Source organism: Hyaena hyaena, unplaced genomic scaffold (assembly GCF_003009895.1).
Source record: "Hyaena hyaena isolate Hyena2069 unplaced genomic scaffold, ASM300989v1 scaffold_310, whole genome shotgun sequence".
NCBI lineage: Eukaryota > Metazoa > Chordata > Mammalia > Carnivora > Hyaenidae > Hyaena > Hyaena hyaena.
The window spans coordinates 2,029,478-2,056,537 of record NW_024080940.1 but is presented as its reverse complement, the minus strand read 5'-3'; the positions used below and the strand labels follow the sequence as shown (position 1 = coordinate 2,056,537).

At 39.0% G+C, this 27,060-nt stretch overlaps 1 protein-coding gene across 2 annotated transcripts; it reads left to right on the top strand.

The window, feature by feature from the left end:
• The first annotated feature begins 3,255 nt into the window (after nucleotides 1–3,255).
• On the top strand, nucleotides 3,256–26,388 carry LOC120242475 (UDP-glucuronosyltransferase 3A2-like). Of its 2 annotated transcripts, XM_039248272.1 has the most exons (8): nucleotides 3,256–3,349; nucleotides 5,506–5,607; nucleotides 7,572–7,577; nucleotides 11,005–11,113; nucleotides 13,128–13,659; nucleotides 23,024–23,255; nucleotides 24,714–24,933; nucleotides 26,045–26,388. In XM_039248272.1, the coding sequence occupies exons 1-8, from the start codon at nucleotides 3,256–3,258 to the stop codon at nucleotides 26,319–26,321; spliced, it is 1,572 nt and encodes a 523-aa protein (XP_039104203.1). In that variant the 3' UTR covers nucleotides 26,322–26,388. The 2 variants fall into 2 exon arrangements, with proteins under 2 accessions (XP_039104203.1, XP_039104202.1); XM_039248271.1 differs by lacking the exon at nucleotides 7,572–7,577.
• Nucleotides 26,389–27,060: the final 672 nt, after the last annotated feature.

The following is a 27,060-nucleotide window of genomic DNA, read 5'->3' as shown; positions in this document are numbered from 1 at the left end:
AAAGACTTTTTAAGATATGACTGAAAAACTCTGATACGACAAAGAAAATTTAACTAATTCAAGTAATTAGAGAATATTAAACCATTTTTTCATGGCTACATCACCATGAACACAGTCAAAACACAAATTTAAAGTGGGAGAAAAATATTTATAATGTTCATCACAAATAGAGGACTACTAGTTATAATACTTAAACATTAAAAAAATGAAAATTGAGGAATGAAGCTATAATACATGTACACGTTGGAATAATAGGTAGCGCTAAACTACAATGAGCAAGGCTTCTATAAGCAATTCTAATCCATTAAGTAAAAAAGAACAAAGTGTAAGAATAAATATAATAATCTCTCTTTTATTTTTTAAAAAAGAGAGGGAGAGGCTAAAAATATAAACCTATCTGCATCCCTTTGCAAAATGAAGCAGGAGACTAAACCAGAGAATAATGTGATAGATTATCTACAAGGCTGTTGTTAAATAGGGTGGAAGGGCATGGAAGCAGGTGACAGGTCTGGATTGCTGTTTATATAGTTCTGTTTATATAGTTTGGTTTTGAAGGCATGTTAGTGTTTTACACAACAAATTTATATCTAAATCAATGGAGGAAAAAACTCTATATAGAAACAAACAGAAACAAATGAACTCAAAAATTTTCAAATGTGTGATATAACCCTATGACAGTGAAAAACACAAAGTTTCATTTTTTTTAAACGTTTTTTATTTATTTCTGAGAGAGAGAGAAAGAGAAAGGGAGAGACAGCATGAGCAGGGGAGGGTCAGAGAGAGAGGGAGACACAGAATCTGAAACGGGCTCCAGGCTCTGTGCTAGCTGTCAACACAGAGCCCGCCATGGGGCTCGAACCCATGAACTGTGAGATCATGACCTGAGCCGAAGTCGGATGCTAAACCGACTGAACCACCCAGGCGCCCCCATAATTGCATTTTGAACACAGTACTTTGAGTATCTGTCTTATCAACTCAGAGAAAAAAAGAACTGCAAAAGATCTATGTTTTGTTTAGTCTATTTTTTTGAGTAGTCTATACAGTAGGTTTGTTATTCCCATTTGGTGAAGTAGTACATGGTGACCTTCCTTCAGTGCATATACCAAAGATGTTGAGAGTCAGATGTCTTAACTTTATTAAGGGGTATTACAAATATGGAAATGGAGAAGATTAAAATCATTTCTGGTGTTGTGTTGGAATGGAAGGTATCAGTATGAATTCACCATTTTTTATAAACTAAATATACACATGATTATATTTAGAGAATACAGATATATAATATTTATATTCATATTTATATCTATATATTTAATAACTCTGTCAATTGAAAATGGAATATAAACAGTGGTGCTTTACTAGAAATGAACACTTCTTGCAACCATATTCAGTCTCTAAATACTATTCCCTACTGAAAGACTTCCTTGAGAAATGGATGACTTTTAGGATGAAGATAAGAAAGTACAAGATGAATCCATCTGGAAATTATGTGCCAAAAAGAAAGAGAAAGGTCCCAAATGATAAAGATTACACAGGAGCAACCCAAAAAATAATGATAGAAATTATAGCCTATTGAATAAATATGTATCCAAGTATAGATACTGAAAATTGAGATAGGTAGATAGATAACTAGATACATGTGGCAGAAGGCAAAGTTTTTTGTAAGGTTACAATGCCACATGACAAATTAAAAAAAGTGAAGTTAAAAAATTATTAATTTGCCACTATGACAGTAACAGTTGAATCAGCTAAGAAATATAAAAGATGATAAAATGAGTAATATTGGATGAGGAACAGAATATTTACACAGTTTCAAAATGTCTCCCCACATCTTTTTTCCTAATATTGGCTAAAAAATAGTAAATTTACAATTGATAATCTTGGCGAACACCACTTTAAATAAGAGATATAGTTATCATCTTTAATTATTGAATCATCTGACATGATGTGCTTCCCACTGTGATTCACTATGATGGAATCAATACAACCTTTGTAGTATTCCCACCAAAAACTCCCTAGTAACCTGAAGTGTAATGAAAGAACATTAGACAAACCCAAAGTGGGATCCACCATACAAAATAAGCAGCTTGTACTCTTTAAAAATGTCAAGGACAAGAAAGACAAAGGCTGAGAAACCAATCTTTAACTAAAGGAGATGATACAGGTATGATAATTAAATGCAATGTGTGATTCGGGGTTGGTTCTTTCACCAGTAAATTCATATTATATGACATAGGGTATTATTGGGACAATGGAGGGAATGAAATAAAGTTGTAGATAAAGAAATGTGCTTGCATTACTTAAAAAATGGTGCCTTCCTAATGCAGATTAATTTTTCCACTGGGGAGATATAATATCTGCATAGAGAGGAACTGAAAATGTATGCACATAAGAACATAGCCTAAAGATGGTAGCACACTTGTGGAGAGAACATGAAGGGAAAGAAATGGAACAATGCTGACTGAGTTTGAAAATCTTTCTAATAAATAATTTCAAACGTTTATAAGAATAGAACTTCTTGGTACCCACCGCCCAGTCCTATTTTGTCATGCCCATTCAGAATTATAGACCTACCTTTAGAGCTTCAGTCCTTTACCTGGCTCTCCAGATGTGCTGAACATTTAGGGGACAGTAGCATTTTTACCAGTAAGTTACTTTCCAAAGCAATTCCCTGAGCAGCAACTGTAGGTCATTTTCCTCTGGGAATCAGTTTCCGGGATCTTGAGATAGAACACTGGCAGAGAGAGATTTTAAGCAGGTAGCTGGGGAAATGGGGCGTCGGGATGACAATAGGAGGTCAATACTGCAGTTAAGAGGTGGGAAAATTCCTGGAAAAGTTCCTAAAATGAAGATGGGTCTGAGTCACCTGGAGGTGGAGCTGCCTTGGAAGTGATTTCCTAAGGTCCCTCCCATTCTGGTTCAGAGTATCTTCTCTGCGGAGAGCGTGGTGATTACTTGGACAGAGAAGGGTTAAGGAGAGCTCACTAACCCCTCCTTCCTGCTGCCCTAGTTAGGGAGGGTGAAGACGGAATAGCCTGTGGAGCAAGCACCCAGGAGGAGGAGCAGAAGGGCCAGAAACTACACACAGAAGACAGGATCCACCTCTCACCTCTTCCCAAGCTGCCTGCCAGCGCATTTCCTTGGCTGCCAGAGCAGCGCGTGTCCCCAGGGCGCATAGGTCGCTGTGTGGGGCTCAGAGGAGCAGAGCACAGGGCTCTGGGCACCAGGCTGGACTCTGCAGCTGGTAGAGGAGCGAGCATGGCGGGGCAGCAGGCGCTGCTGCTGGCTGGCTTCCTTCTGTCTGGGTTCCTGCTCTCTGAGGCCGCCAAAATTCTGACTGTATCCTCACTGGGTGAGTGCTGGCAAGAGAATCAGACACAGGCGCATCCCAGGTGCTCAGGCAAACAGCCCTGCTTCATAGGTTATTCTTTGTAGGTTTCCAGAACTTGTGTGGGTCTTTCCCGGGATAAGGGAGGGAGAGAAGGGAGGCGGTATGGGGATCAGAGAGGGGTCCTCACTGCTGGGTTGGGGAAGTTAGTTTTGAGGAAAACAGCAGTTTCCTTTCTTCTCTTTTAATCTGCTCTGGAGGTATATCCCACTCTGCATTGCTGGGGCCAGAATTTAGATCCAGTGCTGAGCTGGAGATCATGAGCTGCTTACTCCTGGGTGGGGCAAGAACTTTCAGAGGCACATCCTAAAAAGTGCAGTAGTTGCCAGTAGGAAGTGGAAGGAGAGGGGCTCTTGGGGGCAGCAGCACACACTGGGGATGTTACATTAATAGGAAACCTGGAAACTGGGCAGAGGAGGGGGCCCCAGACAATCAACTGGGAGCCCCTCTCTTTTGCCCTTTCTGCTAGAAGGTTTTGAAGGACAATGAAGCAGTTAATTCTGCATGCACCCAGTTTTAATGCCTTTACTTTTGCCCCAAAGGGAACAGAGGGGAACAGGAACATTTATCAGGATAAGGAGGCATCATAACATGGAGTTTCCCTAAGATATATTTTTTGGATCCATCCTGACAGGATAGGGAGCTTCTAGGGTCACTTTTAGATCCCCAGGAATCTGGGGAAACTGGGCTGGAAAAAACATAGAGTTAATCTACTTGGGCATCCCCTTTTTACTTCCTGACAGGGAACCTGAGGGTCAGGGAAATGAGGGGCCTTTTGCAAGAGCACACCAGACCTCCCTGATGTCACGCACCTGGACTTAACTCACTGTTTTTTACTTCTAACCTGTCCTCTTCCTCAGACTCTACTCTTTGCAGCAGGAACTCCTAAAAATCAGTATTGAAAAAGTTTTATTTTCCATTTTGAATCTATTTTTTAATGATAGAGCAACAGAAAATAAAAACTGCCTCATCTCTTGAAATTGCATGTCCCCTGGACTCTGAGAGGGGGCAGGTGTAGCCCCAGAATGCACTGGGTTCACCAAGTGCCTCAGGAATGGCTGCCTCTTCAGGAAGCCTTCTTCCCTGCATCTATTTCTTGCAGGGGTTAAAGGTCAGCCAGAGCTGGCATCTGAGAGTGTAGGGTTTGTGCTTTATGTAGTATGTGTTACCTCAGACAACACAAGTATAGATGTAAAAAACTAGAGTAATTTCCACAGATACACACTGTTACTTTAGTCCTATATCCTTCTCTACTGACCCAGTCATCATGAGATCTTTATCCTCCAAACAACCCCCACTTCCCAACATAGGAATATTCTATTCCTTGACCCATAGATTCAAGAAAAATGCCCCATGATATCACATGGTTTTAGACATTGATGTGATAGAAACTGTACTTTCCCAGAGAACCACGCTTTTGTTTCCTTAGGATTTTCCTATGTTGGGTGATGTCCCACTCTCACATGCATACAGGATCCTGCAGTTCCACCCAAAAGGACCACAGTATCCTAAATGCTTTAATTGATTTTTAGCAAAATGCAGGCCCCAACTGAGGAACGTTTTCATATAAATTTGAATCTGAAGGATTTTGCTCTGAGTAGTGGCTCTACCTTCTTCTGCTTCCATGGCTTGGACTGATATTCATGTTCCCATGTTTCCACATTAACATAAATTTCCTGAGAGGAAGACTCCAGAAATAGCTTTGAATGATTGTCCTTTAGAAACCCATTATTCTCATATACATAGCCTTATGCCAAAATTTCCAGCAAAAGTTACTTTCTTAGGACACAGTATCTCCATAAAGGCAGCCTAAATTTCATCATGTGCCTAGGATCAGGAACTCCTTCAGGCCAAAACATAGAGGTCATCTCACTGGCGTGGAGACCTTGAATTGCAAAAGGGAATTTTTCATGTAAGATTGCTACATATTAAGATTTGGTCAGAAAGAATGTGGGTATCTGGTCTAGGGCTTACCCAAAATGAAACTGAAGGACTAAAAAAACTCATCTTCTACTGACCACCACTCTCTGATGACTTACCCTAGATTTCCAGATCTCCTACATCAATTTCAGATCCTTTGTTCTCACCTTTACAAAAATGAAATTTTGCATTGTTTTTAGGTGGAAGCCATTATCTACTGCTGGACCGGGTATCTCAGATTCTTCAAGATCATGGTCATAATGTCACTATGCTTCTTTATGGAGGAGATTATTTAATCCCAAGTATGTTTTTTTAAAATTATTAAATGTATCTATCTCAGGAAAGGATAGACAATGTCTTTTGTATAGCACTGCTTAGCACAAAATCTTTTTTAATCTAATTGTATTTAAAGATGGAAAATGTGTGTGTGGGTGTGTGTGTATGCATGTCATTTTAAATGCTTTTTTTTTTGTTTTTTGTTTTATTTATTATTTTTGAGAGACAGAGAGAGAGAGACAGCGTGAGCAGCAGAGGGTCATAGAGAGAGGGAGATACAGAATCTGAAGCATGCTCCAGGCTCTGAGCTGGCAGTCAGCACAGAGCCCGACACGGGGCTCGAACCCACGAACCGTGAGATCATGAGCTGAGCCGAAGTCGGACACTCAACCAGCGGAGCCACCCAGGCTCCCCTCATTTTAAATGCTTTTAATATTCTCTATCTTTCTAAATTTTGATTATAATGTGTACCGAGTGAATGTGTGAGTTCATTTTTCTTGATATTTGTTGAGTTTCTTGGATGTTTATATTCATATCTTTTATCTAATTTGGGAGGTTTTCAGCCATTATTACTTCAGATGTTCTCTCTATCCCTTTCTTTTTCTCTTCTCCTTATGAGGATCCACAAAACATATGTTGGACCCTTAGGCTGTGTTCCCTTTTCTTCAATCCTTTAACTTTCTGTTCTTCACTCAATAACTTCTATTGTCTTAATTTCTTCTGGTTGCTCAAATCTGCCTTTGAATCCATGTGGTGAAATTTACATTTCATTTACTGTGTTTTCAGTTCTAGAATTTGTTTTTGTTTCTTTTTAGATTTTCTACCCCTTTATTTTTTTAATTTTTAAAGTGTTTATTCATTTATTTTGAGAGAGAGAGAGAGAGAGAGAGAGAGAGAACAAGTGGGGGAGGGGCAGAGAGAGAGAGAAAGAGAGAACCCCAAGCAGGTTCCATACTGTCAGCTCAGAGCCTGATCTGGGGCTCAATCTCACAAATCATGAGTTCATGACCTGAACTTAAATCAATAGCTGGACCTGCCTTATTTATTTCTTTATTTATATTTTGTATACATTTTTTTTCTTGACCTTCTACACATCTTCCTTTAGTTCTCTGAGAATTTTTAAGACAGTTATTTTATTTTTTATCTTTTTAATATAATTTATTGTCAAGTTAGCTAACACACAGTGTATACAGTGTAGTCTTGGCTTCAGGAGTAGATTCCCATGATTCATCAGTTCCTTATAACACCAAGTGCTCATCCCAACAAGTGCCTTCCTCAGTGCCCATTACCCATATTCCCCTCTCCCCAAAACTCCCATCAACCTTCAGTTTGTTCTCTGTATTTAAGAGTTTGCCTCCCTCTCTGTTTAAAACTATTTTTTCCATTTCCTTTCCCCCATGGTCTTCTATTAACATTTCTCAAGTTCCACATATGAGTGAAAACATATGATATCTGTCTTTCTCTGACTGACTTATTTCAACTTAGCATAATATCCTCCAGTTCCATCCACATTGTTACAAATGGCAGGATTTCATTCTTTCTCATTGTAAGGCAGTTATTTTAAAGTCATTGTCTAGTATATCTGCCATCAGGTCATTTTTAGGAAGAGTTTCTGGTGAGTTCTTATTTTCTCAAAATAGGGCTTAATTTCCCCTTTCTTGGTGTGTCTTGTGATTTTTGTTGAAAACTGAACATTTGAGTCTAACAAAGTGTAAATCTGGAGATGAAACTTTCTTCCATTCTCCAGGGTTTGCAGACTTTTATTATTAATTTTGTCTATTTATTTTTAAAAATTGTTTTATACTGCTTTTTTGTTGAGAATCAAACTGAGGTATAAATTTTGCTGTCTCAGTTCCTTACTAAACCTTTTCCAGGCCATGAATGGACACTTTCTAGTTTTCCTGGTATATATAGCTGTTTTACAAGTCATATCCTTTAATATTTCCCATTCAAATTGGGGAAATGAGAAAAATTAGGAGGAAAAAAGCAGGCATCAGTGTTTTAAGACCCTTAGAAGTCATTGAGCCAGAGAAGGAGGTGGCTGCAATAATAGTGTATGATACAGAAACTTTGCTGCCTAATCCTTGTCTGCATCTCTGTGATCAGAGCAGCAATCAGCAATCAGAACATAGGTTACTGATGTTTGGACAAATCATGTTTTGCCCACTCAGGTTCTTGAAACCTGTGTACTGAAACCCGTGCTCTATAAACACATGTATACAGCTTCCTGCTAGAGACTGAGGGATGGGGGATTGGTAGCTGCTACTGTGGAAACAGCTGAAATGGACTGAAATCGTCTGCAATTTTAGAGTTAAAGACTTTCCAGGGGCACCTGGGTGGCTTAGTCTGTTAAGCGTCCGACTTTCGCTTAGGTCATGATCTCGCGGTTCGTGGGTTCGAGCCCCGCGTCGGGCTCTGTGCTGACCGCCAGTTCAGAGCCTGGAGCCTGTTTCAGTCTGTGACTCCCTCTCTCTCTGACCCTCCCCTGCTCACGCTGCCTCTCTCTCTCTCCTAGAAATAAATAAAACAATAAAATAAAAAAAAAAAAGACTTCCCCTGGTAGTTGGAAATCATCAGTTGGCCATAGAATTCCCAAATAGTTATTTCAGACAAAGTCTGTCAGTGGAATTGTTGTCTATGTCGGAAACAGATTTTTGGTGCTCCACCATCTTACCAGAACCTTCCCCACTGTGCTTTGACTTATTATTTATTTTCAGAATTTATATATATTTATATACTTGAATACATATGTGAATATATACATGCACACACATATATGTATATAATAAAATTTTCTTATATATAATATAAATATATAACAATATATATATTGTAATATAAATATATAACTATACATATACATACATAAATTATTCACAGTTGCTATTTGAAAGTGTGTCCAAGAAAGTTCCTTATACTCTCATCCTGGAAATGGAACCATAATAGGTGTGTCTTGACAGTGTCAAGGATGGAAAGACCTTCAACTGAACAAGTAATTCTTCCCAGGTATTTAACCGAGGTGCCATGGCTTGTGCTTTGTGTGGGGCAGCAGCACATCCCTCTTTGTGAGCTCCTATGTGAATGTTTGTGTCTTGAATGTGCTCCATGAATCTCTACAAAAGGAGACTGCCCTCAATGTACTCTCATACATGTGCTTCTGGAGAAAGTTAAACGTGGTTGAAGATCTTGCTGGCTAAACCTGTGAGAGGGCTGTTGAGGTAGTCCATGAGAAGCCAAGTTACAAGTTATTTGAATCCTTCAAAGGTAAAGGTGAAGAGACACTACAGCTGAGACCTTGTTGAAAGAGGAATTAAACAGAATATATTACATCTATGATTGTAAAGAATTTATTAGTACTTAGATATAGTCAGCAATTTCAGTAAGATTGGAAATGGAGGCTCTGATATGATGACTTTGGCATTAAAGTCATAGTAAGCCACTGAGAGGCACCAATCATTCAAGTTTAAGAATAGTCAAATTTGGCTATTGAATGGAGAACTGGTGGGGATAATCACTTCTTTGTTAGTGGATCCTTTATAAAAGGGATTTCATCCTTGAAGTCACTCTATTGAAACATATTTCATTGCATTAAAAGTTTTAATATATTGGGCAGATCACAGCGAGTTCCTTTTAGCCATGGTGTTAGTGCTAAAACCTTAATTTTATTTTATAACTTCTTATATAGGAGCAACCATAGCTATTGTGAGGTAACTTAATCAATGGTTACTATAACTATGGGATATTTAATCCCAGTAGTTAAGATAGGGTATGCACAATTGTCCTCTATCTACTATTTTGTAACTCCCAACAGTAGACGTACTTTGATAAATTTGGGTGAGCTCTCATGATATATCTGTTATTTTCCACAGTACTGACTAAGACAATTAAGGTTTGTCATTGGGATGTCTCATCCAAAGTTAAAAGTAATTTAGAACCTTTGATGAAAGTCACAAAAGCCAATTTGTGGCCTTTCTCTGTTATAATATTTTAAAAGTAATGTTAGATTCCACATATGTCAAAACCCAGACTTCTGTTTAAATTTCTTTCCTGACTCTCCCATGCTGTAATTTCCCATTTTTTTTGCTGTTCCTTTCATTGTCATTACATATACTTTGGGGGAAGGTATACCTTCTAACCTGCTCATATTTATAAGTTCTTCCTCAGAATGTCCTAATTAGTATCAGTAAATCTAAGGGCCTTCCTGATGGTGACTTTAGAGAATGGAGATTAAGCTGAGTTTGAATTAACCTTTGACTTAACCCCATGAGGGTGTCATCAGTGTTTCCTTGTTACTGTGTTAATCAAGGTTTTCTTTTAGCTACAGAGATATAACCAGCAAGAGTAGCAAAGGCATTTTCTAGGGATCTAATGCACCTTCTACTTTTACAGGTGTGGATCTCATCAGATGACATGGTGATATTCTTAACACCATTCAGTGGGCTTGTAAACTGTCATCAGTCTTAACTCAGGGCACTGTTTATAATGGGGATGGTCCTTGAGATGTACAACCATTGGTCACATGGTCCCACCTAGCCTAGTGTCAATCACACAGTTCATGCTGCAATTCAAAAACAAAGTCAATTCTGACACAGAAGATAGGTTTGTGTGAAACACATGACCAGGGCCACTTAAAGGCTAAAGCCATACTTTTGTTTCTAAATACCAATTATGGAAGCTCCTGGGTGAGATAGAGGTGTAGGTTCCCCTCATTGGGTCTGGCTTGTTTGCCTGAAAATTTTGGTCATACAAGGGTGGGTATGTTGAGGCTTTCTCCTTATTTTCCAAGATATGTCACGGAAGGTTAAGGAGGAGCTTGAAAGCTGTAAGCAGTCCAACTTCAAAAATGGTGCCAGACTCTTTATTATGCATGAGTTATGGGGGAAATGCCAGAATGGTAAGTAGGAGTGCAGAGGACGACTATTGTTAACTTAGTCTTTGGCATATTTTGGGATGAATGAAAAACCTTTGCCTGTATTACTTTTAAGTAACAAAAACGATGCTTTTTCTCCTAAAGAACAAAGGACTGGGGAGCTGGGATAAAATAAATAATTATTTAAATACAACGTGTACCACTTACTATATGTGCAGCCTTGACAAATTATCTGACACTTCATTTATCTTTGCCTTCTCACCTGTAAAATGAAGAGTATCTGTAAGTTTACATGAAAGCCTTAAATAGAAACTTAGGGTACTTTAAATGAATAAACGTAATTGAATTATTATAAGGTTCTCAATAAATATCATCAGATCCTATGACTGAAGAGATTAAAAAGCAAGCAAAAAGCCAAAAAACCTCGAAAAGCAAACATTCAGACATATATATAATTATTAGAATGAAAAACTATGGTATCATGCTAAAATTAATCTGTACTGTTTGACTTAATGACATATTTTTATTGGTGTTTTAAAATAATTTTATTTAGAAAAGAAGGAAAATGCATACCAAGTTATCAGTTGGCTTCTACCTGAGGATCACGAAAAAGAATTAAAGAAACATTTTGATTTCTATATGAAGGAAGCTTTGCATGGCAGGTAATTTCTTTTATTCTCTGATTGAAAAACTTACCATTTTAGTGATGTAAATAAATGGTTGGATGCATGGATACTTGGAGTGAGTTTAAGAGAGATGGATGGGTGGATGGATGGGTGGGTGGATGGGGAAACCAATGATGGGAGGCAGTGGATGGATGGAGTAGATGGGTTTCGCACTCCGAATCATCCCCTTTGTGTGCTGTGCCTCTTCCGCTGAAAGCATGGGTGTAATCTGTATAGTGAGGGGATGATTCCTCCCGGGTCTTCCTGGCAGCACTTCACCTACAGTGTTTGTGTCTATACTCTCCACCACACAGAAGGCAGGATAAACAGCAGAATTTCTCATTGTTAGTAGGCATCTCAGAGCCACCATTTACACTTACTTTTCCTCTTATTACATAAATTCAAGAATGGAAACATGCTTATGAACACTGACTTTTCATACCTAGAGCCATTTTTAACTCATTTCAAAGCCCAAATGCCTTGATGACACTGTGATATTAGCCTCAAAATTTTTGTCATTTTCTGAGATGTATAGAAAGTTCTTTATCTTTGATAGAAGAGGGAAAAGACACATATTTATGCCTTGCTTGGTGAATTATACAGTGGCCTCACCCCACCTTCCCCTTTTTCCTTAAAAATTCTTTTCAGTCATCAAGGTAGCCTTAAAAACTGGCTTTTTCCATAATGCCTTTCTCCTTACATAAACTGGAAGATCAAATTACTCATCCAGAAGAGATCTGATCTAAAATACTCTCTTGAAACATTGTCTATATCATCTTGTGTTGTTATTCATAACTTTTTATTATGTCTTGTCTTTCCCCCCCTTCATTTCTTTGAAGACATGTTGCACCCACATATTAAATATGGTGCAGCATGCTGAGCACAATACGTTCTTGTATTTTAATATATTAATTTCAAATATGCTGAATGTTTTTCTTTTGAGGAATTTGTAGTTCATGTCTTGAATTTATCCACAATATGTAGCAGTCATTCATTATGTAAAATCATTTAAAAATATAATAGAGACTAATTTCAGCTAATTATCTGTTGTTACTTGAGGTTTATTCTAAAGTACATGTGGATATCTGCGTATTGCTAATGACCCTCCCTTGTAGGCTTCCTTTTAGTGGGCTGACACGGTGCAGTGTTTTACAGGTTAAAGGTTTGCTAGGCCATTAATTTCCCCCATCCTTCACTCAAGTAGGAGGTCTCCAAAGCACCTGTACCTATAACCTCTGGTCAGGAGCATTCACATCTATTTGCTCATATGTTGTGAAAAAAGGGTTGTATTCATTGCAGTCACTAATGTGAAAACATTGAAGGAGAATAGTGCCATAGAAAATTTCTCAATTAGGTATCAGTAAAATTTTAGTATTAACTTCTTTGACTACAGGAAGCATGAAATGGAAAAGTTAATAATAAGCTTCAAACAAATTTTATTTTTGTTTGTTTAATTGTTTACCTCATGTGCTAGAAAGATATAAATCTCATATTCAGCTTAGAATTGGGGTTCTATTACCACCAGAAAGTCCCTTGTGTAAGACAATCTGTCAAATGTAGACTGTGCAAAATTTAAAGCAAAAATGGGCTATATTATCAATTTTAGTGGACTCTGGTACCAAGTTACTTCCATAAGTAGTCTGGAAAATAAGGGAGTCATTCATAAACAGTCAGTATCAGATGAAAGTTAGAGTGTCACAGAATGTGTCAAGCAGACATGGAACTGTGAGATCTGCTACAGTCAGAGATGGCTTCCAGACTGGGAGGTTCTTGAATTGGCCTGGATGGGGTAGATGTAATTGGCTGGAGAAAAGGGAGAGAATGAAGTGAGAACATTTTAGGAAGGAGAAACAGAGCAGAGTAGTCATTGGACACTGGTAAAATAGGTGGGCTGCTGTCAGATATGGTCTTGTCTTCCTGGGATATTTTCTTTGAGCTAAAGTTTCTTCTAAGTATTGTGAAATTAACTCTTCAATGAATATTTGTCATTATATACTTTTCTTTTCAACAGAGAAGCATTTGACACCTTTGTAAAGTTAATGGAACAATTGGGGATTCAATGCAGTGATTTGCTAAGGAGAAGTGATATCATGGATTCTTTAAAAAATGAGAACTTTGACCTGGTATTTGTTGAAGCATTTGACTTCTGTTCTTTCCTGGTTGCTGAGAAGCTTGGGAAGCCATTTGTGTCAATTCTTCCTACCCCATTTGGCAGTGTGGACCTTGGGCTACCAAACCCCATGTCTTATGTTCCCGTATTTCATTCCTTGCTAACGGACCACATGGACTTCTGGGACAGAGTGAAGAATTTTCTGATGTTCTTTGATTTCTTCATGAAGCAGTGGAGAATCCAGTCTACATTTGACAACACCATCAAGGAACATTTCCCGGAAGGCTCTAGACCGGTTTTGTCTCATCTTCTAAAGAAAGCAGAGCTGTGGTTTGTTAACTCTGATTTTGCTCTTGAATTTGCTAGGCCGTTGCTTCCCAACACTGTGTATGTTGGAGGCTTAATGGCCAGACCTGTTGAACCAGTACCACAAGTAAGTAAAACTTTACATCTTAATATGGGCTTCATGCAGAGCTCTTCATTGTAAAGTTGGTGGCTCACCTGCCGGTGGAAATTGGGAATGAATTAGGGTTAGACAAACAAAACATGACCTGAGCTGAACTCAAGATGCTCAACTGACTGAGCCACCCAGGTCCATCCCCACAGGTATAATGTTAAAACTTTTAATCCATTCTGAGTCTTTGTATGGCGTAAGGTAAGGGTCCAGTTTTATTCTTGATCATGTTGCTATCCACATGGCCTGGTTGAGAGGGTGTTTCATAACTATTCACCAGCTTTGATGAGACTGGTTACACATTTGCCTTGGAGGCACACCCTTTCATTCAGTTCTGGATTTCTTACAAGGGAATTTGACCATGAAATATTGCTGAATTGGCATGTTTTTCAGGGGAAGAAGCATCCAGGGCTTCCTACTCTGCCATCTTGTTGATCCCAGGGTCCACTTTTAAGGAAGCCCTCCTGTAAGGGTGATGGAAGTTTTGTTAGGTCCTACATGACCTTGATATTGGGAACCTCCTTAAATAACAGCCATAAACTCTTCCAACGCCTTACCCTCCTCCTAGCCTTGCTGGTAAAAATGCTTCAATAAGCTGATATTTTAATTTCCATTTTTTGTGATCATATATACAATAATTATGTAGTGAGAGGCCACCACAATTAAGGATTTTTAAGGAGGTTAGTTATTCATGTAAATGAAACTTAAAAAACCGAGACATAGTATAGTGAGTCAGGACTGGATGTGACTGACAACAAGAACTGCAGGCATAATCTTGATTATCTCCTTCCTATAAAGGGCTGGTTCCTGACTCAGCCTAGATTTTCTGATTCTAATGAACTTGAACTGGGTCTAGATAATGTAATATTTAAATGTTATCCAGGTGGTCTGAAGGCAGAGCCTGAACTCAGAATGACTGCTCTAGAAATTTTCAAAATGGTGGAGAGCTAAGATTGGTGGCTGCCTGTTGCCTATAGGTAGCCACTTGGGTGCTATTGCATGGACGTTATCTCATATATTGTGTGTCATGCCACCTTGAGAGAACTGTGATGATCTCCAATTTTATACATGAGAGGACAGATGTTCATGTGATGTACATATTATTCCCAGCACCATTTAGCTCCGAGCAGCAAAAGCCCAGATCTGACTTAGGCACCAAAGTCTCTACCCTTCCCCTACTGATCTTGAATTGAGTGAACAGAAAAAGTTGAGGAATGATTCCTGGGCAAAATGGACTTTGGTTTATGGTGGCATTTTTTAAGAAACAGAACTGGGAAGGAAGATGAACCAGGCTGAGAGAACAGGGGGCCCCATGTGTGGAGTTATAAGTCAGATGGCCATGAGGCTGGTTTCTCTTGGTGACACTGGCCAGGCCAAAAGCTGAAGTTTCTACTATACATATAAAACTAGGCCAAAACACAGGTCTTACCTGACATGATGGTGGGTCAAGTCTTGGGAGAGAGACAGGAGTTATTAAGGAAGAGAATAATGGAAGTGAAAGTGTGTAATCCACGAGATAAAAGATGCTTCTTCATACAATTTTTCTTCTCTTCCTTCCTATTTTTTTCTATTGTGATCAAATAGACATAGTATAAATTTTACCACTTTAGCCATTTGAAGGGTACAGTTAAGGGGCATTAAGAACATTCTCATTGTGCAACCATTACCTGTATCCATCTTTAGAAAATTTCCCTCTTCCCAAACAGAAAATTCATACCCACTTCATAGTAACTCATCATTTCCCCAGACCCTGGCAACCACTATTCTCATGTTGTATGTACGAATTTGACTACTCTAGGTGCCTTATATGGGTGGAATCATACAATATTTGTTCTTCTGTGATGGCTTGTTTCACTTTGCATTATGTCTTCAAGATTCATGCATATTGCAGCATGTATCCAAACTTCTTTCCTTTTTAAGTTGTTTTTTATTTTGAGGGGGAGGAGGGGTAGAAATAGGGGGCAGAGAGGGGCACCTGGGTGGCTCAGTCAGTTTAGCGTCCGACTTCAGCTCAGGTCATGATCACACGGTTCATGGGTTCGAGCCCTGTATCAGGCTTTGTGCTGACGGCTAGCTCAGAGCCTGGAGCCTGCTTCAGAATCTGTGTCTCCCTCTTTCTCTGACCCTCTGTTGCTCACGCTGTCTCTCTCTCTCTCTCTCTCTCAGAAATAAATTAAAAACATTTAAAAAATTAAAAAAAAAAAGAAATAGAGGGCAGAGAGAGAATCCCAAGCCATCTCCACATTGGCAGTATAGAGCCCCATGTGGGGCTCAGTCTCATGAACTGTGAGATCATTACCTGAGCTGAAATCAAAAGTCCAATGCTTAACTGACAGAGCCACTCAGGTGCTCCTGAATTTTAAGGCTAAGTAGTATTTCAGTGTATGTATATACCATATTTGTTTATATATTCATCTGTTGATAGACACCCTGGTTACTTCCAATTTTGGCTATTGTGAATAATTTTGCTATGAACAGTAGTGCTCACAAGTATTTGCTTGAGTCCTTGCTTTTGATTCTTTTGGGAATATACCAAGAAATGGAGATTCTGGGGCATATGATAATTGTATATTTATGTTTTTGAGAAACTGTCACATAGTCATTTACAGTGGCTGCACTAGTTTGCATTTCTACCAACAATGCACAAGGATTCTGATTTCTCCACCTCTTCACAAACTTGTCATTTTCTGTTTTTGTTTTCTTGTTTTTTAAAAATTTTGTTACTCACTATCCTAACGGATGGGAAGTAGTGTCTCATTGTGGTAGGATTCTCTGATTAGTGAGGTTTACCATTTCCTAACCTTATTGGCCATCTGTATATCTTCTTTGTTCAATATCTGTTCAAGTTTTTGCCTATTTATGAATCATGTTTGTGTTTTTGTGTAGAGTAGGTCTTTATATAATCTGGATATCAGTATCTTATTTGATATATGACTTGTAATTATTTCTCCCATTCCCTGGGTTGCCCTTTCACTATGTTGATAGTGCCCTTTGATACATAACATTTTTCTTTTTGATGCAATTTTTTATTGTGTTGCCTGTGCTTTTGGTGTCTTATATGAGAAATCACTACCAAATACAATGACATGAAGATTTCTCTATTTTATTCTAATAATTGAATTTGTATAACTCATATTTTTAGGTCTGTCATCCATTTAAGTTGATTTATCATATGGTATAATGTAATGGTTGGCTTTCCACTTTTTGTATGTGGATATACAGTTTTCCAATATAATTTGCTGAAAAGACTATCTGTTACTAATGAATGGCCTGGCACCTTTGTCAAAAGTTATTTGACCAAATATACCTGGGGTATTTCTGGACTTTCTACTTTATCAGGTTGATCTACATAAATGTCTTTTTGTCATACCACACTATTTTGATTACTGTAGCTTTGTAGTAACTCTGATATCAGGAAATGTGAGACCTCCAACCATATTCTTTCTTCCACATTGTTTTGGGTACAAATTGTTTTTGAAATTCCATATCAGTTTACAATAGGTTTCTATTTCTGCCAGAAGAAAATGCTGTTGACTGTTGATGGAGATAGCATGGTACCCGTGGATCACCTTGAAGTACTGACATCTTTAAAGTATTAAGTCTTGGAGCGCCTGCGTGACTCATTTGGTTAAGTGTCTGATTTCAGCTCAGGTCATGATCTCTTGGTTCGTGTGTTCAAGGCACACATTGAGCTCTGTGCTGACATCTCAGAGCTTGGAGTGTGCTTCACTCTCTCTCTCTCCCTCTTTCTGTCTCCCTCTCTCTCTCTCTTCCTCCTTGTACTCTGTCTCTCTCTTTCAAAAATGAAGATTAAAAAATATTTTTTTAAAAAAAGTATTAAGTCTTCTAATACATGAAGCCTAGATTTTGTTTCTATTTCTTTGTATCTTCTTTAATTTCTTTCAGCAGTGTCTTGTAGTTTTCAATGTAAATTCTTCTACCTCTTTGGTTAAATTTATTCCCAAGTGTATTTTTATTCTCTGGATTGTATTGTAAATGAAATTGTTTTTCTAAGGTCCTTCTTGAAGTGTTCATTATTAATGTAATGCAGTTGATATACTGAGCTGATTTTGTTCCTTGCTACTTTCCTAAATTGCTTTATTAGTCATGACACGTTTTTTGGTGTGTCAGGAATCTTTAGGGTTGTCTACATATTATATCTTCCCATGTGCCATTGTTTCTTGATGTAATCTTTCTACTCTTCTCTCATTCCCCTGAGAGCTCCCTAATGCATATATTAATCTACACGAGGGCGTCCTATGAGTCCCTTACACTCTATTCACTATTTTGCCCTTTCTCCTTTTTGCTCTTTAGACTTGACATTTTAGATGCTATGTCTTCAGGTGTACTAAGTCTTTCTCATGTCTGTTTTGGTCTGCAGTGAACTCCTTAGTGAATTTTTCAATTCAGTTATTGTATTTTTTGTTTTGATTTTGTTTGTTTTTTGAAAAATAATCTCTGTCGCTTCTTGCTATTCTCTGTTTGTTCATGTATTGTCTTCTCATTTCCTTTAGACCTATGTCCACTTTTATTTTTTTAGCTTTTTGTGCATATTTAGTCAATTTCAAAGCGTTTGTTTGGTAAATGCAATGTATATTTTTTCAAGGAGGGTTTCTGGTGATTTTTTTTGTTCCTTTAAATGACACATTTTAGCTTTTTACTCTTCTTCTATCATTATATGTCTTATAACCATTTGCAGAAAGTTGTGGGCATTTGTAGAAACAGTCACCTCTACTTGTGTCTGGAAGCTGCCATGGAACACCTTCATTAATTAGTAGGGAATGTTTTAATACTTTGGATCAGCCAGGGAAGACCATTTAAAGTGTTCTGAGGTATTTTCTGAGCATTTTTCCTGTCTCGACCTTTGTATATGCCTTTCTTCACCTGATTCTTCCTGTATACTTGGCTAATTTGAATGTCTTAAGTTCTCAAAGAGTCTTATCCAGATTCTGTTCAGGAACAGAGGTGTTTTGTTGTATTTTATTCACATTGTCTCTAGCCCCAAGATTCTAAATTCTGTATATCCCTGCAGGCTTTACATGGCATTATGCGCTCTACTGTCTTGCAATACTCCCAGCAACCTGATATCTGGGCAATATTACCATTCCAAGTCAGAGCTCCAAGTCTGGTGAGATCTAACCCTGTCACGTGAGAGCGTACAGAGTGGCTACATTGTTGCAAATTATTTCAATTCTTCTTCTCTTACAAAAGGCAGGGCCAATATTGCTGCCTCTGGACCATGGCATGCCACTCCAGGAAGAGTGTGGGACAAGAGAGTAAAATTGCCATGGAAATTCTCACCTTTCTGAGAGTGCTTTTTTCTCCTTTCTTGACTGGGCATTCGTTTGGTTTCTGTATATCACTGACTATTTTCCCAAGACCTATAAAATTATTTGAGTGAGACTGTAGCCTTTTTGTCCCATTATTTTTTTGTAAGGGACTGGAAGTATTAAGCTTATTATTATAACATCAAGCTCTGCCCTTGCCAAGATGATAGATTTACACTGATCTTATAAATGTCAATGACAACAAAGCTGGTTTTGACTGGTCCTTAGGGATGGTAGTTTTTTATAGTGTTGTGCTGGATGGAATTAAGAAGGGCCAGAATGGCACAATGAGGTAAGTTGGAGACAGTCAACAAATGCAGAGGAAGTAAGAAACAAATGTTTTGAAGAATTGACAAAAGATATGAAACTAATTTTCAGGGTATTAGATTGTGAACTTCTGTAAGAATCATCTAGGGTGGCTATATGCTCATCAAATTCAGGCAAAATAGACTGATGTCAAACCTTTTAAAGGAGAGAAAAGATATTTTATAACTGGTCTACTATAACAAAATCAGTCAGCATAATACAGCACATTAATAGAATGAAGAGGATAAAAAAGCTCATCATCTCAAGAGAGGCAAGAAAAATATTTGAGAAAACTAAACTCCTTTCATGATAAAAGCAGTCACAGAGCTAGGAGTAAAGAGACATTTCTTGAACGTGGTAAAGAGTATGTATGGAACACTCACAGCTAACGTCATACTCTATGGGATAGATTGAAATCCTGCTGCCTCAGATCAATAGTCTAAGATGTCTACCAACATCACTGCTATTCACATATACCCTAGACAAAGCAAGTAGGCAAGAAAAAGAAAGAAAAGGCATCCAAATTGGAATGGACAATGTAGAAGTAGTTTGATATTCATATGACATAATGTTATATCCAGAGTCCCAATGAATTCATACGAGTTGTGTTTTCATACACTGGCTATGAACGATCTGAAAATGAAACCAAGCAAACTATTCTATTTACAACAGCATCTAATTAAACTGAGGAGGTGAAAGACATATACACTGGACACTACAAATTTGCTTAAAGAAATTAAGGGAAACCTAAATAAATGGAGAGACATCTCAAGACCATGAGTTGTGATACTTAGTATTGTTAAGAGAACAATACTACTCAAAGTGATCTACAATTTAATCTAAGCCTTATCAACATTGGAATGGCCTTATTATTACTTGTGGTTTTTTTGCAGAAATGGAAAAGCCAATCTTCATCTCCCATTGAAATGTAGTGAAATGCAAATAACCAAGTCAACATGAAAAGGAACAGGGCTGGATGACTCACACATCTGTGACCAATTCATCTTGACAAAGGTGCCAAGTGCAATCAATGCAGAGAATAGTCTCTTCAGCAAAGGGTGCTGAAATCACTGGATATTCATTCACATGAAAGAGAATATATTTCAAGCATTCCTCACACCATATACAAGCATCAACCTAAAATGAATCAATGGCCCTAATGAAGAGCTAAAAGCCAAAAAATTCTTAGAAGAAAAGAAAGGGTTAAATTGCAGGGACTTGTATTTGACATCAATTTCTAGAGTGGCATTGAAAGGGTGAATAACAAAGAAAGAATAAACGAACTGGACTTAATCAGAATAAAAATCTTCTCCGTATCAAAGGACATGATATAGAAAATGAAAGGACAACCTTTCAGGTCCCAGGCAAGTATGTACTCTCCCGCTGCTTTTCAGCCTCATATTGGAGGTCCTAATAAAGTAATATGAGAAAGAAAAAGGAATAAAAATCATGTAGATTAGGCAGAAAGAGTGAAAATTGTTCTTGTTTGAAGATGGCATGATGGTCCATTTTAAAAATCTGAAAAGTCAAGGAAAAGATTTCTGGAACTAACAAGCAAGTATAGTAATATCAAACGATCCAAGATTGCTATTTTTATAAATCCATCTATTTCTTATATATGAGCAATGAAAAGGAGGAATGTGAAATGAAAACCACTCTACCACTTACATTTGCACCATGAAATATGAACTCTGGGAATAAATATTAACAAAATATGTACACGATTTACATAATGAAAACAACAAAATCCTGATGAAAGCAATCAAAAAATGAAATAAATGGAGAGATACTGCATATTTATGGATAGGAAAACTCAGCATTGCTAGATGTTAGTTATCTACAATTGGATCTACAGATACAGTGCAATCCCAATAAAAATCACAGCAAGTTATTTGTGGATATTGATAAACTGATGCTCAGATTTGCATGGAGTGGCCAAAATCCTGAAGAGCCAACACAGTTTTGAAGATGAAGAACTAAGTTGGAAGGCTGACATTAGTCAACTCCATGACTTACGGAATGGCTAAATTAATCACAACAGTGTGGTATAAGCCAAAGAACAGACATATAGATGAATGCAATAGCATAGAGAGTACACATAGACCCTCATACATTTAGTCAAATGATCTTTGACAAAACTTTAAAAGAAATATCACAAAAAGACGATAGTCTTTCCAATAAATGGACACAGATCTTAACGTCTTCAAAAAAATGAACTCAAAGTGGATCACAGACTTCAGTGTAAAATGCAAAAGTATGAATCTCCTATGAGGTGATGTTGGAGATTATAGGTGATGTAGTGCCTGGTGATTGCTTTTTATATATAAAACCTAAGGCATGTTCTATGACAGAGTCGATACGTGGGCTATATTGATTTTAAAAATAAAGAAGATATGGTTTATATATACAATGATTACTACTTAACAATGAGAAGGAAGGAAATCATGCCATATGCAGCAATGTGGAAGGAACTGGAAGGTAATATACTGAGTAAAATAAGTCAGCATGAGAAAGACAAATACTGTATGTTTTCACTCATGTGGATCTTAAGAAACGTAACAGAAGACCATGGGGGAAGGGAAAGGGAAAAATAAATACAAAGAGAGAGGGAGGGAGGCAAACCATAAGAGACTCTCAAATACAGAGAATAAACTGAGGGTTGAAGGGGTGGTGGCAGAGAGGGGAAAATGGGTGATGGGCACTGAGGAGCATACTTGCTGGCATGAGCACTGGTGTTGTATGTAAGTGATGAACTACGGGAATCTATCATAAAACCAAGTGCACACTTTACACACTGTATGTTAGCCAATTTTATAATAAATTGTATTAAAAAAATAAAAATCTCTGTTCTGAGACATACCTGTCATACGAGAAAACGGAGAAGACACAGACCAAGAGTAAATATTTCATAGATATACCTGATAATGGCTATTATTCAAAATGTAATACACACAAATATACAACCGTATATACAAAATATACATAGAGCTCTTAAAACTCAGTACTAACAACAAACCAATCAATTAAAATTTTAAAATGGGCCAAACACCTTACCTGAACTCTCAACTAAGAAGACAGACAATTTGCTCATAATTATATGAAGGAGCCACATGACAGATATTTTCCCAGCATCTACCTCAGCCTCCAGAATGCCTCCTGCCGCCTAGTAGGCCTCGACAGCAACTGGCACTCACCCAGGCACTAGCATCTCTGATCTGGCATGGGAACATTCCTAAATGGCCATATCTCCCAAGACAAAAATGAGAGATGAGGATGACCCTGGTACTGGAGCCATGTGCACAATGAAGAAAGAAGTTGTCATCACCTCAAATTTCCTCTAATGAAACATTGTTATACATGGAAGTCCTGAATCTAGATATTGATGCTACAGTATGCATTAAGTGCCTCATGTGCAATGGGGGCTTTTGTGGTAGTGGCTGGACACCTAGGGTCTCTTGGCATCCATTTGTGATTATTGGAAATATTTGTATGGTGTGGTGTGTGACTTCAAGGCTACCAGAAATAACAGACATGAGCACAGTGCAGAGGGTACCAAGCTGTCCTCGGAGCTATGAGAAGCGTATGAAGACAGGGAGCTCTAGGCACTGAGTGGAGGCTGTGCTTGGTCAATAGATGTCTCTCATTTCATGGCTGTCTAGGCTTCCGTGAACAGCTTTATTCACCTCCTTTCCTTTCTTACTTCTCTCCAGGAATTTGAGAATTTCATCAGCAAGTTTGGAGACTCTGGTTTTGTCCTTGTGGCCCTGGGCTCCATGGTGAGCACCTATCAGTCCCAGGAAGTTCTCATGGAGATGAACAGTGCCTTTGCTCATCTCTCTCAAGGGGTGATATGGAAGTGTCAGGCTTCTAAGTGGCCCAAAGATGTCAAATTGGCAGCAAACGTGAAAATTGTGGACTGGCTTCCTCAGAATGACCTCTTGGGTAAGGACTGCCCGGCTCTATTTCTCTTTTTCTAGTTACATCTCCTTGGGGCTCCATGGGGCAACTCCATCACCATGAGAAGGGACGGTTGGTAGCTAATAGTAATATTTAGAGCATGGGAAAGATGCAGCCACCTGAAGCTCCTGGGAAATCAGGCTATGCGTCCCAAATGCTTAAGCTTAAGCTGCCATGTTTGCTTCTTCCTTCCTATTCTAGTCCTGATATTTGCCACCAGAAGTGATATTTTCATCAGGCTATTTCAACCTAAACATATTTGCACTGAAAAAAGTTGTCCAAACCCAATCGAAGGCAGTTTGTGGACTTTGTGAATACACACCAGGGGTCTTTTTGCCATTGCTTCCTGGCCTCTTGTGAACCTGTTAGGTCATGTGACAGTACAGACACACACTCCCACACATGTTAGTACATGTTCCTATGCTACGAAAGGTATAGTCATACTTTCAAGAAATTGATGCTGATGGTGTCTGAAGGGTGTGCCAAAATATCTGACTGTCAAGGTGTGTAACCTGACAGCCTGTTACTTGGTCTATAAAATTGTCTGGTAACAGCTCCTTACACCCCAAGAGTTTCTTTGTCCTTGTGCCAGTTTTTTTGAGCACTCTCGCTGCCACAACAACTGAATGCCTCTGGGGTTCACCCCAAGATTATGGCTCACAAACATATTGGGAACTTAACATGGAGAGTTCTGCATATTTTTCCACAAGGCATGGAGTAAGGAAAAGGATTCTGGTTTTCAAAGAAACACCAATAGATTCTGATGCACATCCCTGTTGAGAGGCACTGTTTGAGATGAACTCTTCATTATCAACACCTTGTTTCGGTTTTCTCTAAAAAAGAATGGAGTAGCACACAGGAACTGAAATACTGAGTGGGGGGGGGCCCATCATACCCTACTTTAGAGGATTTCTTATGAAATGGAGGAGAAGGCACATAGAATGTATGTTTGAGGAATGCCACGTGAGGTGTGATGACAATGAAAGTGTTAAGACTTCAAGTAAGAGGAAATACACAAGCAGTGAAGGAGAGACGGTTAGATCTGGAGATGAGAGACAGAAACCGAGCTAGAAGGAGACACCAAGAGAGAGGGAAGACATAAGAAAAACACAGAGAGAAACAAAGTAGAGAGAAGAGTTGATGGATTGCTAGGTAGATGGATATCTGGGAGGAGGAATATGCCTTGCCTAACAGTTTTCTCTGCAAATTTCCGTTGGCTCTGAGTCTTACATGGATTGACTTAGAGGAGTCTCTGTTGCGAGAAGGCCAGAATCTTCTATCTTGGAATATATACCCTTGAGTGTGTTCAAAGCTAAATCAGTACACCCATTTTCTACAACGTGCCTTGAATTCTCTTGGTATTTTCCTCTGCCCTGATGCTTTCCCTGGTGTTCTGAAAGATTTCAACCTGACATATTCTGCTCTGTTCCTGCTTTACAACAGCTCACCCACGCATCCGTCTTTTTGTCACCCACGGTGGGATGAATAGCGTGATGGAGGCCATCCAACACGGTGTGCCCATGGTGGGGATTCCCGTCCTTGGAGACCAGCCTGAAAACATGGTCCGAGTAGAAGCCAAGAAGTTGGGTGTCTCTGTCCAGTTAAAGCAGATCAAGGCAGAGACTTTTGCTCTGAAGATGAAAGAAGTCATGGAAGACAAGAGGTATGGGACTCTCAGAATTTGTCATCATTTAGACTAAAAGAACATATGAAACACAATGGGCACTGTGTGGCACTGTTTGGCAGTAAAGGTGAAACTTTAGGGACAGAAACTCAAATGTATATGGTACTGATAGGTTATCTGTTTCCTCTGAGAGCAATACTAGGCATTTAGTTTAGATGTTGAGAATAATTTTCTACTGTAAGCGTTGTGAAGACTCTGACCTACTTACTTTGGGTCTCAGAGAGGTGTTATATTTTAGTGCTGCTTATAGTAGAATTCAGTGAGGCAGGAGGTCTCCTTTCTGTCTCCCAATATGCCACACAGTTTCCCTTTGTCAGTGCTGTTCCCTAGAACACCCTTCCTTCTCCTCTCAGGACTGGCTCCTTCGTGACAGTCAGACTCATCTCTTGTCTACTCCTCAGAGATGTGGTTTTGTCTGACAGTCCTAAATGCACTCCTCTCTCACTCTTTTCAGTCATAATTTGTTTTTCGTACTAAATACTTCTCAGGATAGTTAACTACCCCATTCCTTTTGTTTTAATTTATTACGGGTCCCTCACACTAGATAGTAGACAGTAAGCCCCCTGGATGGCCCAGTGTTTCTCTTGTTTTCCTCTGGGCTCTCAGGGCCTAGCATAGGGCCTGCCACAAAGTTAGGATGAATTTCTGTTAAGTGAGTTGGTAGAAGGACCCATGATGTCTTAGGTAAATCTCCGTCCGGCACAATGATCTGATAATGAGGATGGACAGAATATCCTATTAGCATTTTAAGGATATCTACCCTGAGTGAGGGGTATGTTACATCACCTACATTCACATATAGTTTTTCCTTTAGTGTTCCATAAGCCTCCTGGGAAGAGACTTTTCCTTACAGCTTATTCACTGTTTTGTACTTTAGCACTTTTGGTACTTGGCATGGATCTTTGCTTGAAGGCACCATTTTGAACTTTTCAATGTGACCAAGCTAGGCTGTGGCAAGATCAGGCCAACATTTTTTCTTGACATCAGTCTTCTGTGCATGCGGAGGAAAGCGTGTGTGTGTGTGTGATACAAGGTCTCTGATACCTCTGAGGCCACAGTAGTAACTCTCTTCCTCTGTGTTTGCCAACAGGTACAAGTCAGCAGTGGTGGCCGCCCGTATCATCAGACACTCTCACCCCATGACCCCTGCCCAGAGGCTGGTGGGCTGGATTGACCACATCCTCCAGACAAGGGGTGCGGCCCACCTCAAGCCCCATGCCCTGCAGCAGTCATGGCATGAGCAGTACCTGCTGGATGTCATCTTGTTCCTTGTGGTGGTCACCCTGGGCACCCTGTGGCTCAGTAGGAAGATGCTGGGCATTATGGTCAGGTGGCTGTGTGGGGCCAGGAAGCTGAAGAAGGCCTGATGGGGATGCACCCTTGATGGGTGTTTGGGGAGCCAGTGGTTGTACAAAGTCGCCAAGCACACAGGACATTTCTGGTGTCTCCCTGTATTCCACCTGATGGTGACACATAAATTGCTCTTCATTTCTGCTTGTATTTAAAAATTCTTGTGAAGTACCCTTGAGATTCTGCTTTATATTGTGGTAAAATATATATTATGTAAATTTTGCCATTTTAACCATTAAGTGTACAGTCAGTGGCATTTAGCCATTGATTTTATCCTGCAAACATCTCTACCACTCATCTAGAAATGTTTTCATCATTGCAGAGTAAAACTCCATGCTGATCCAACAGTGATTCTTCATATACATGCCCCCCCCCCCATCTCCCTCAATTCCTGTTCTACTCCTTGTGTCTATGTATTTGATCTTGGCTTGTTGACTTATGTCTCATAAATGGACTTCTCACTGAGACCCATACCTTTAGCAGGCAGTTCCACCTTTCTCCCCACTCCCTGTTTTTAGCACAGGGGTCTGCTTACTTCATTGTTGCTGTCTGGGTACTTGTCAATCTCTCTGCCTTTTCATCATTTACATTTCATGTCATGATATAACATATTGGCCAGTTCTTTCATTTTGGGTCTCGCTCTTGCAGTTAGGCAGGTCTGGCTCTCCCAGGACTCCACCTGTGGTCTCTGTCCCAATTCCTTCCTGAGAGAGCACCTCCTGTGCTGGTCAGATCAGGAATCTGTATTTGGCCACA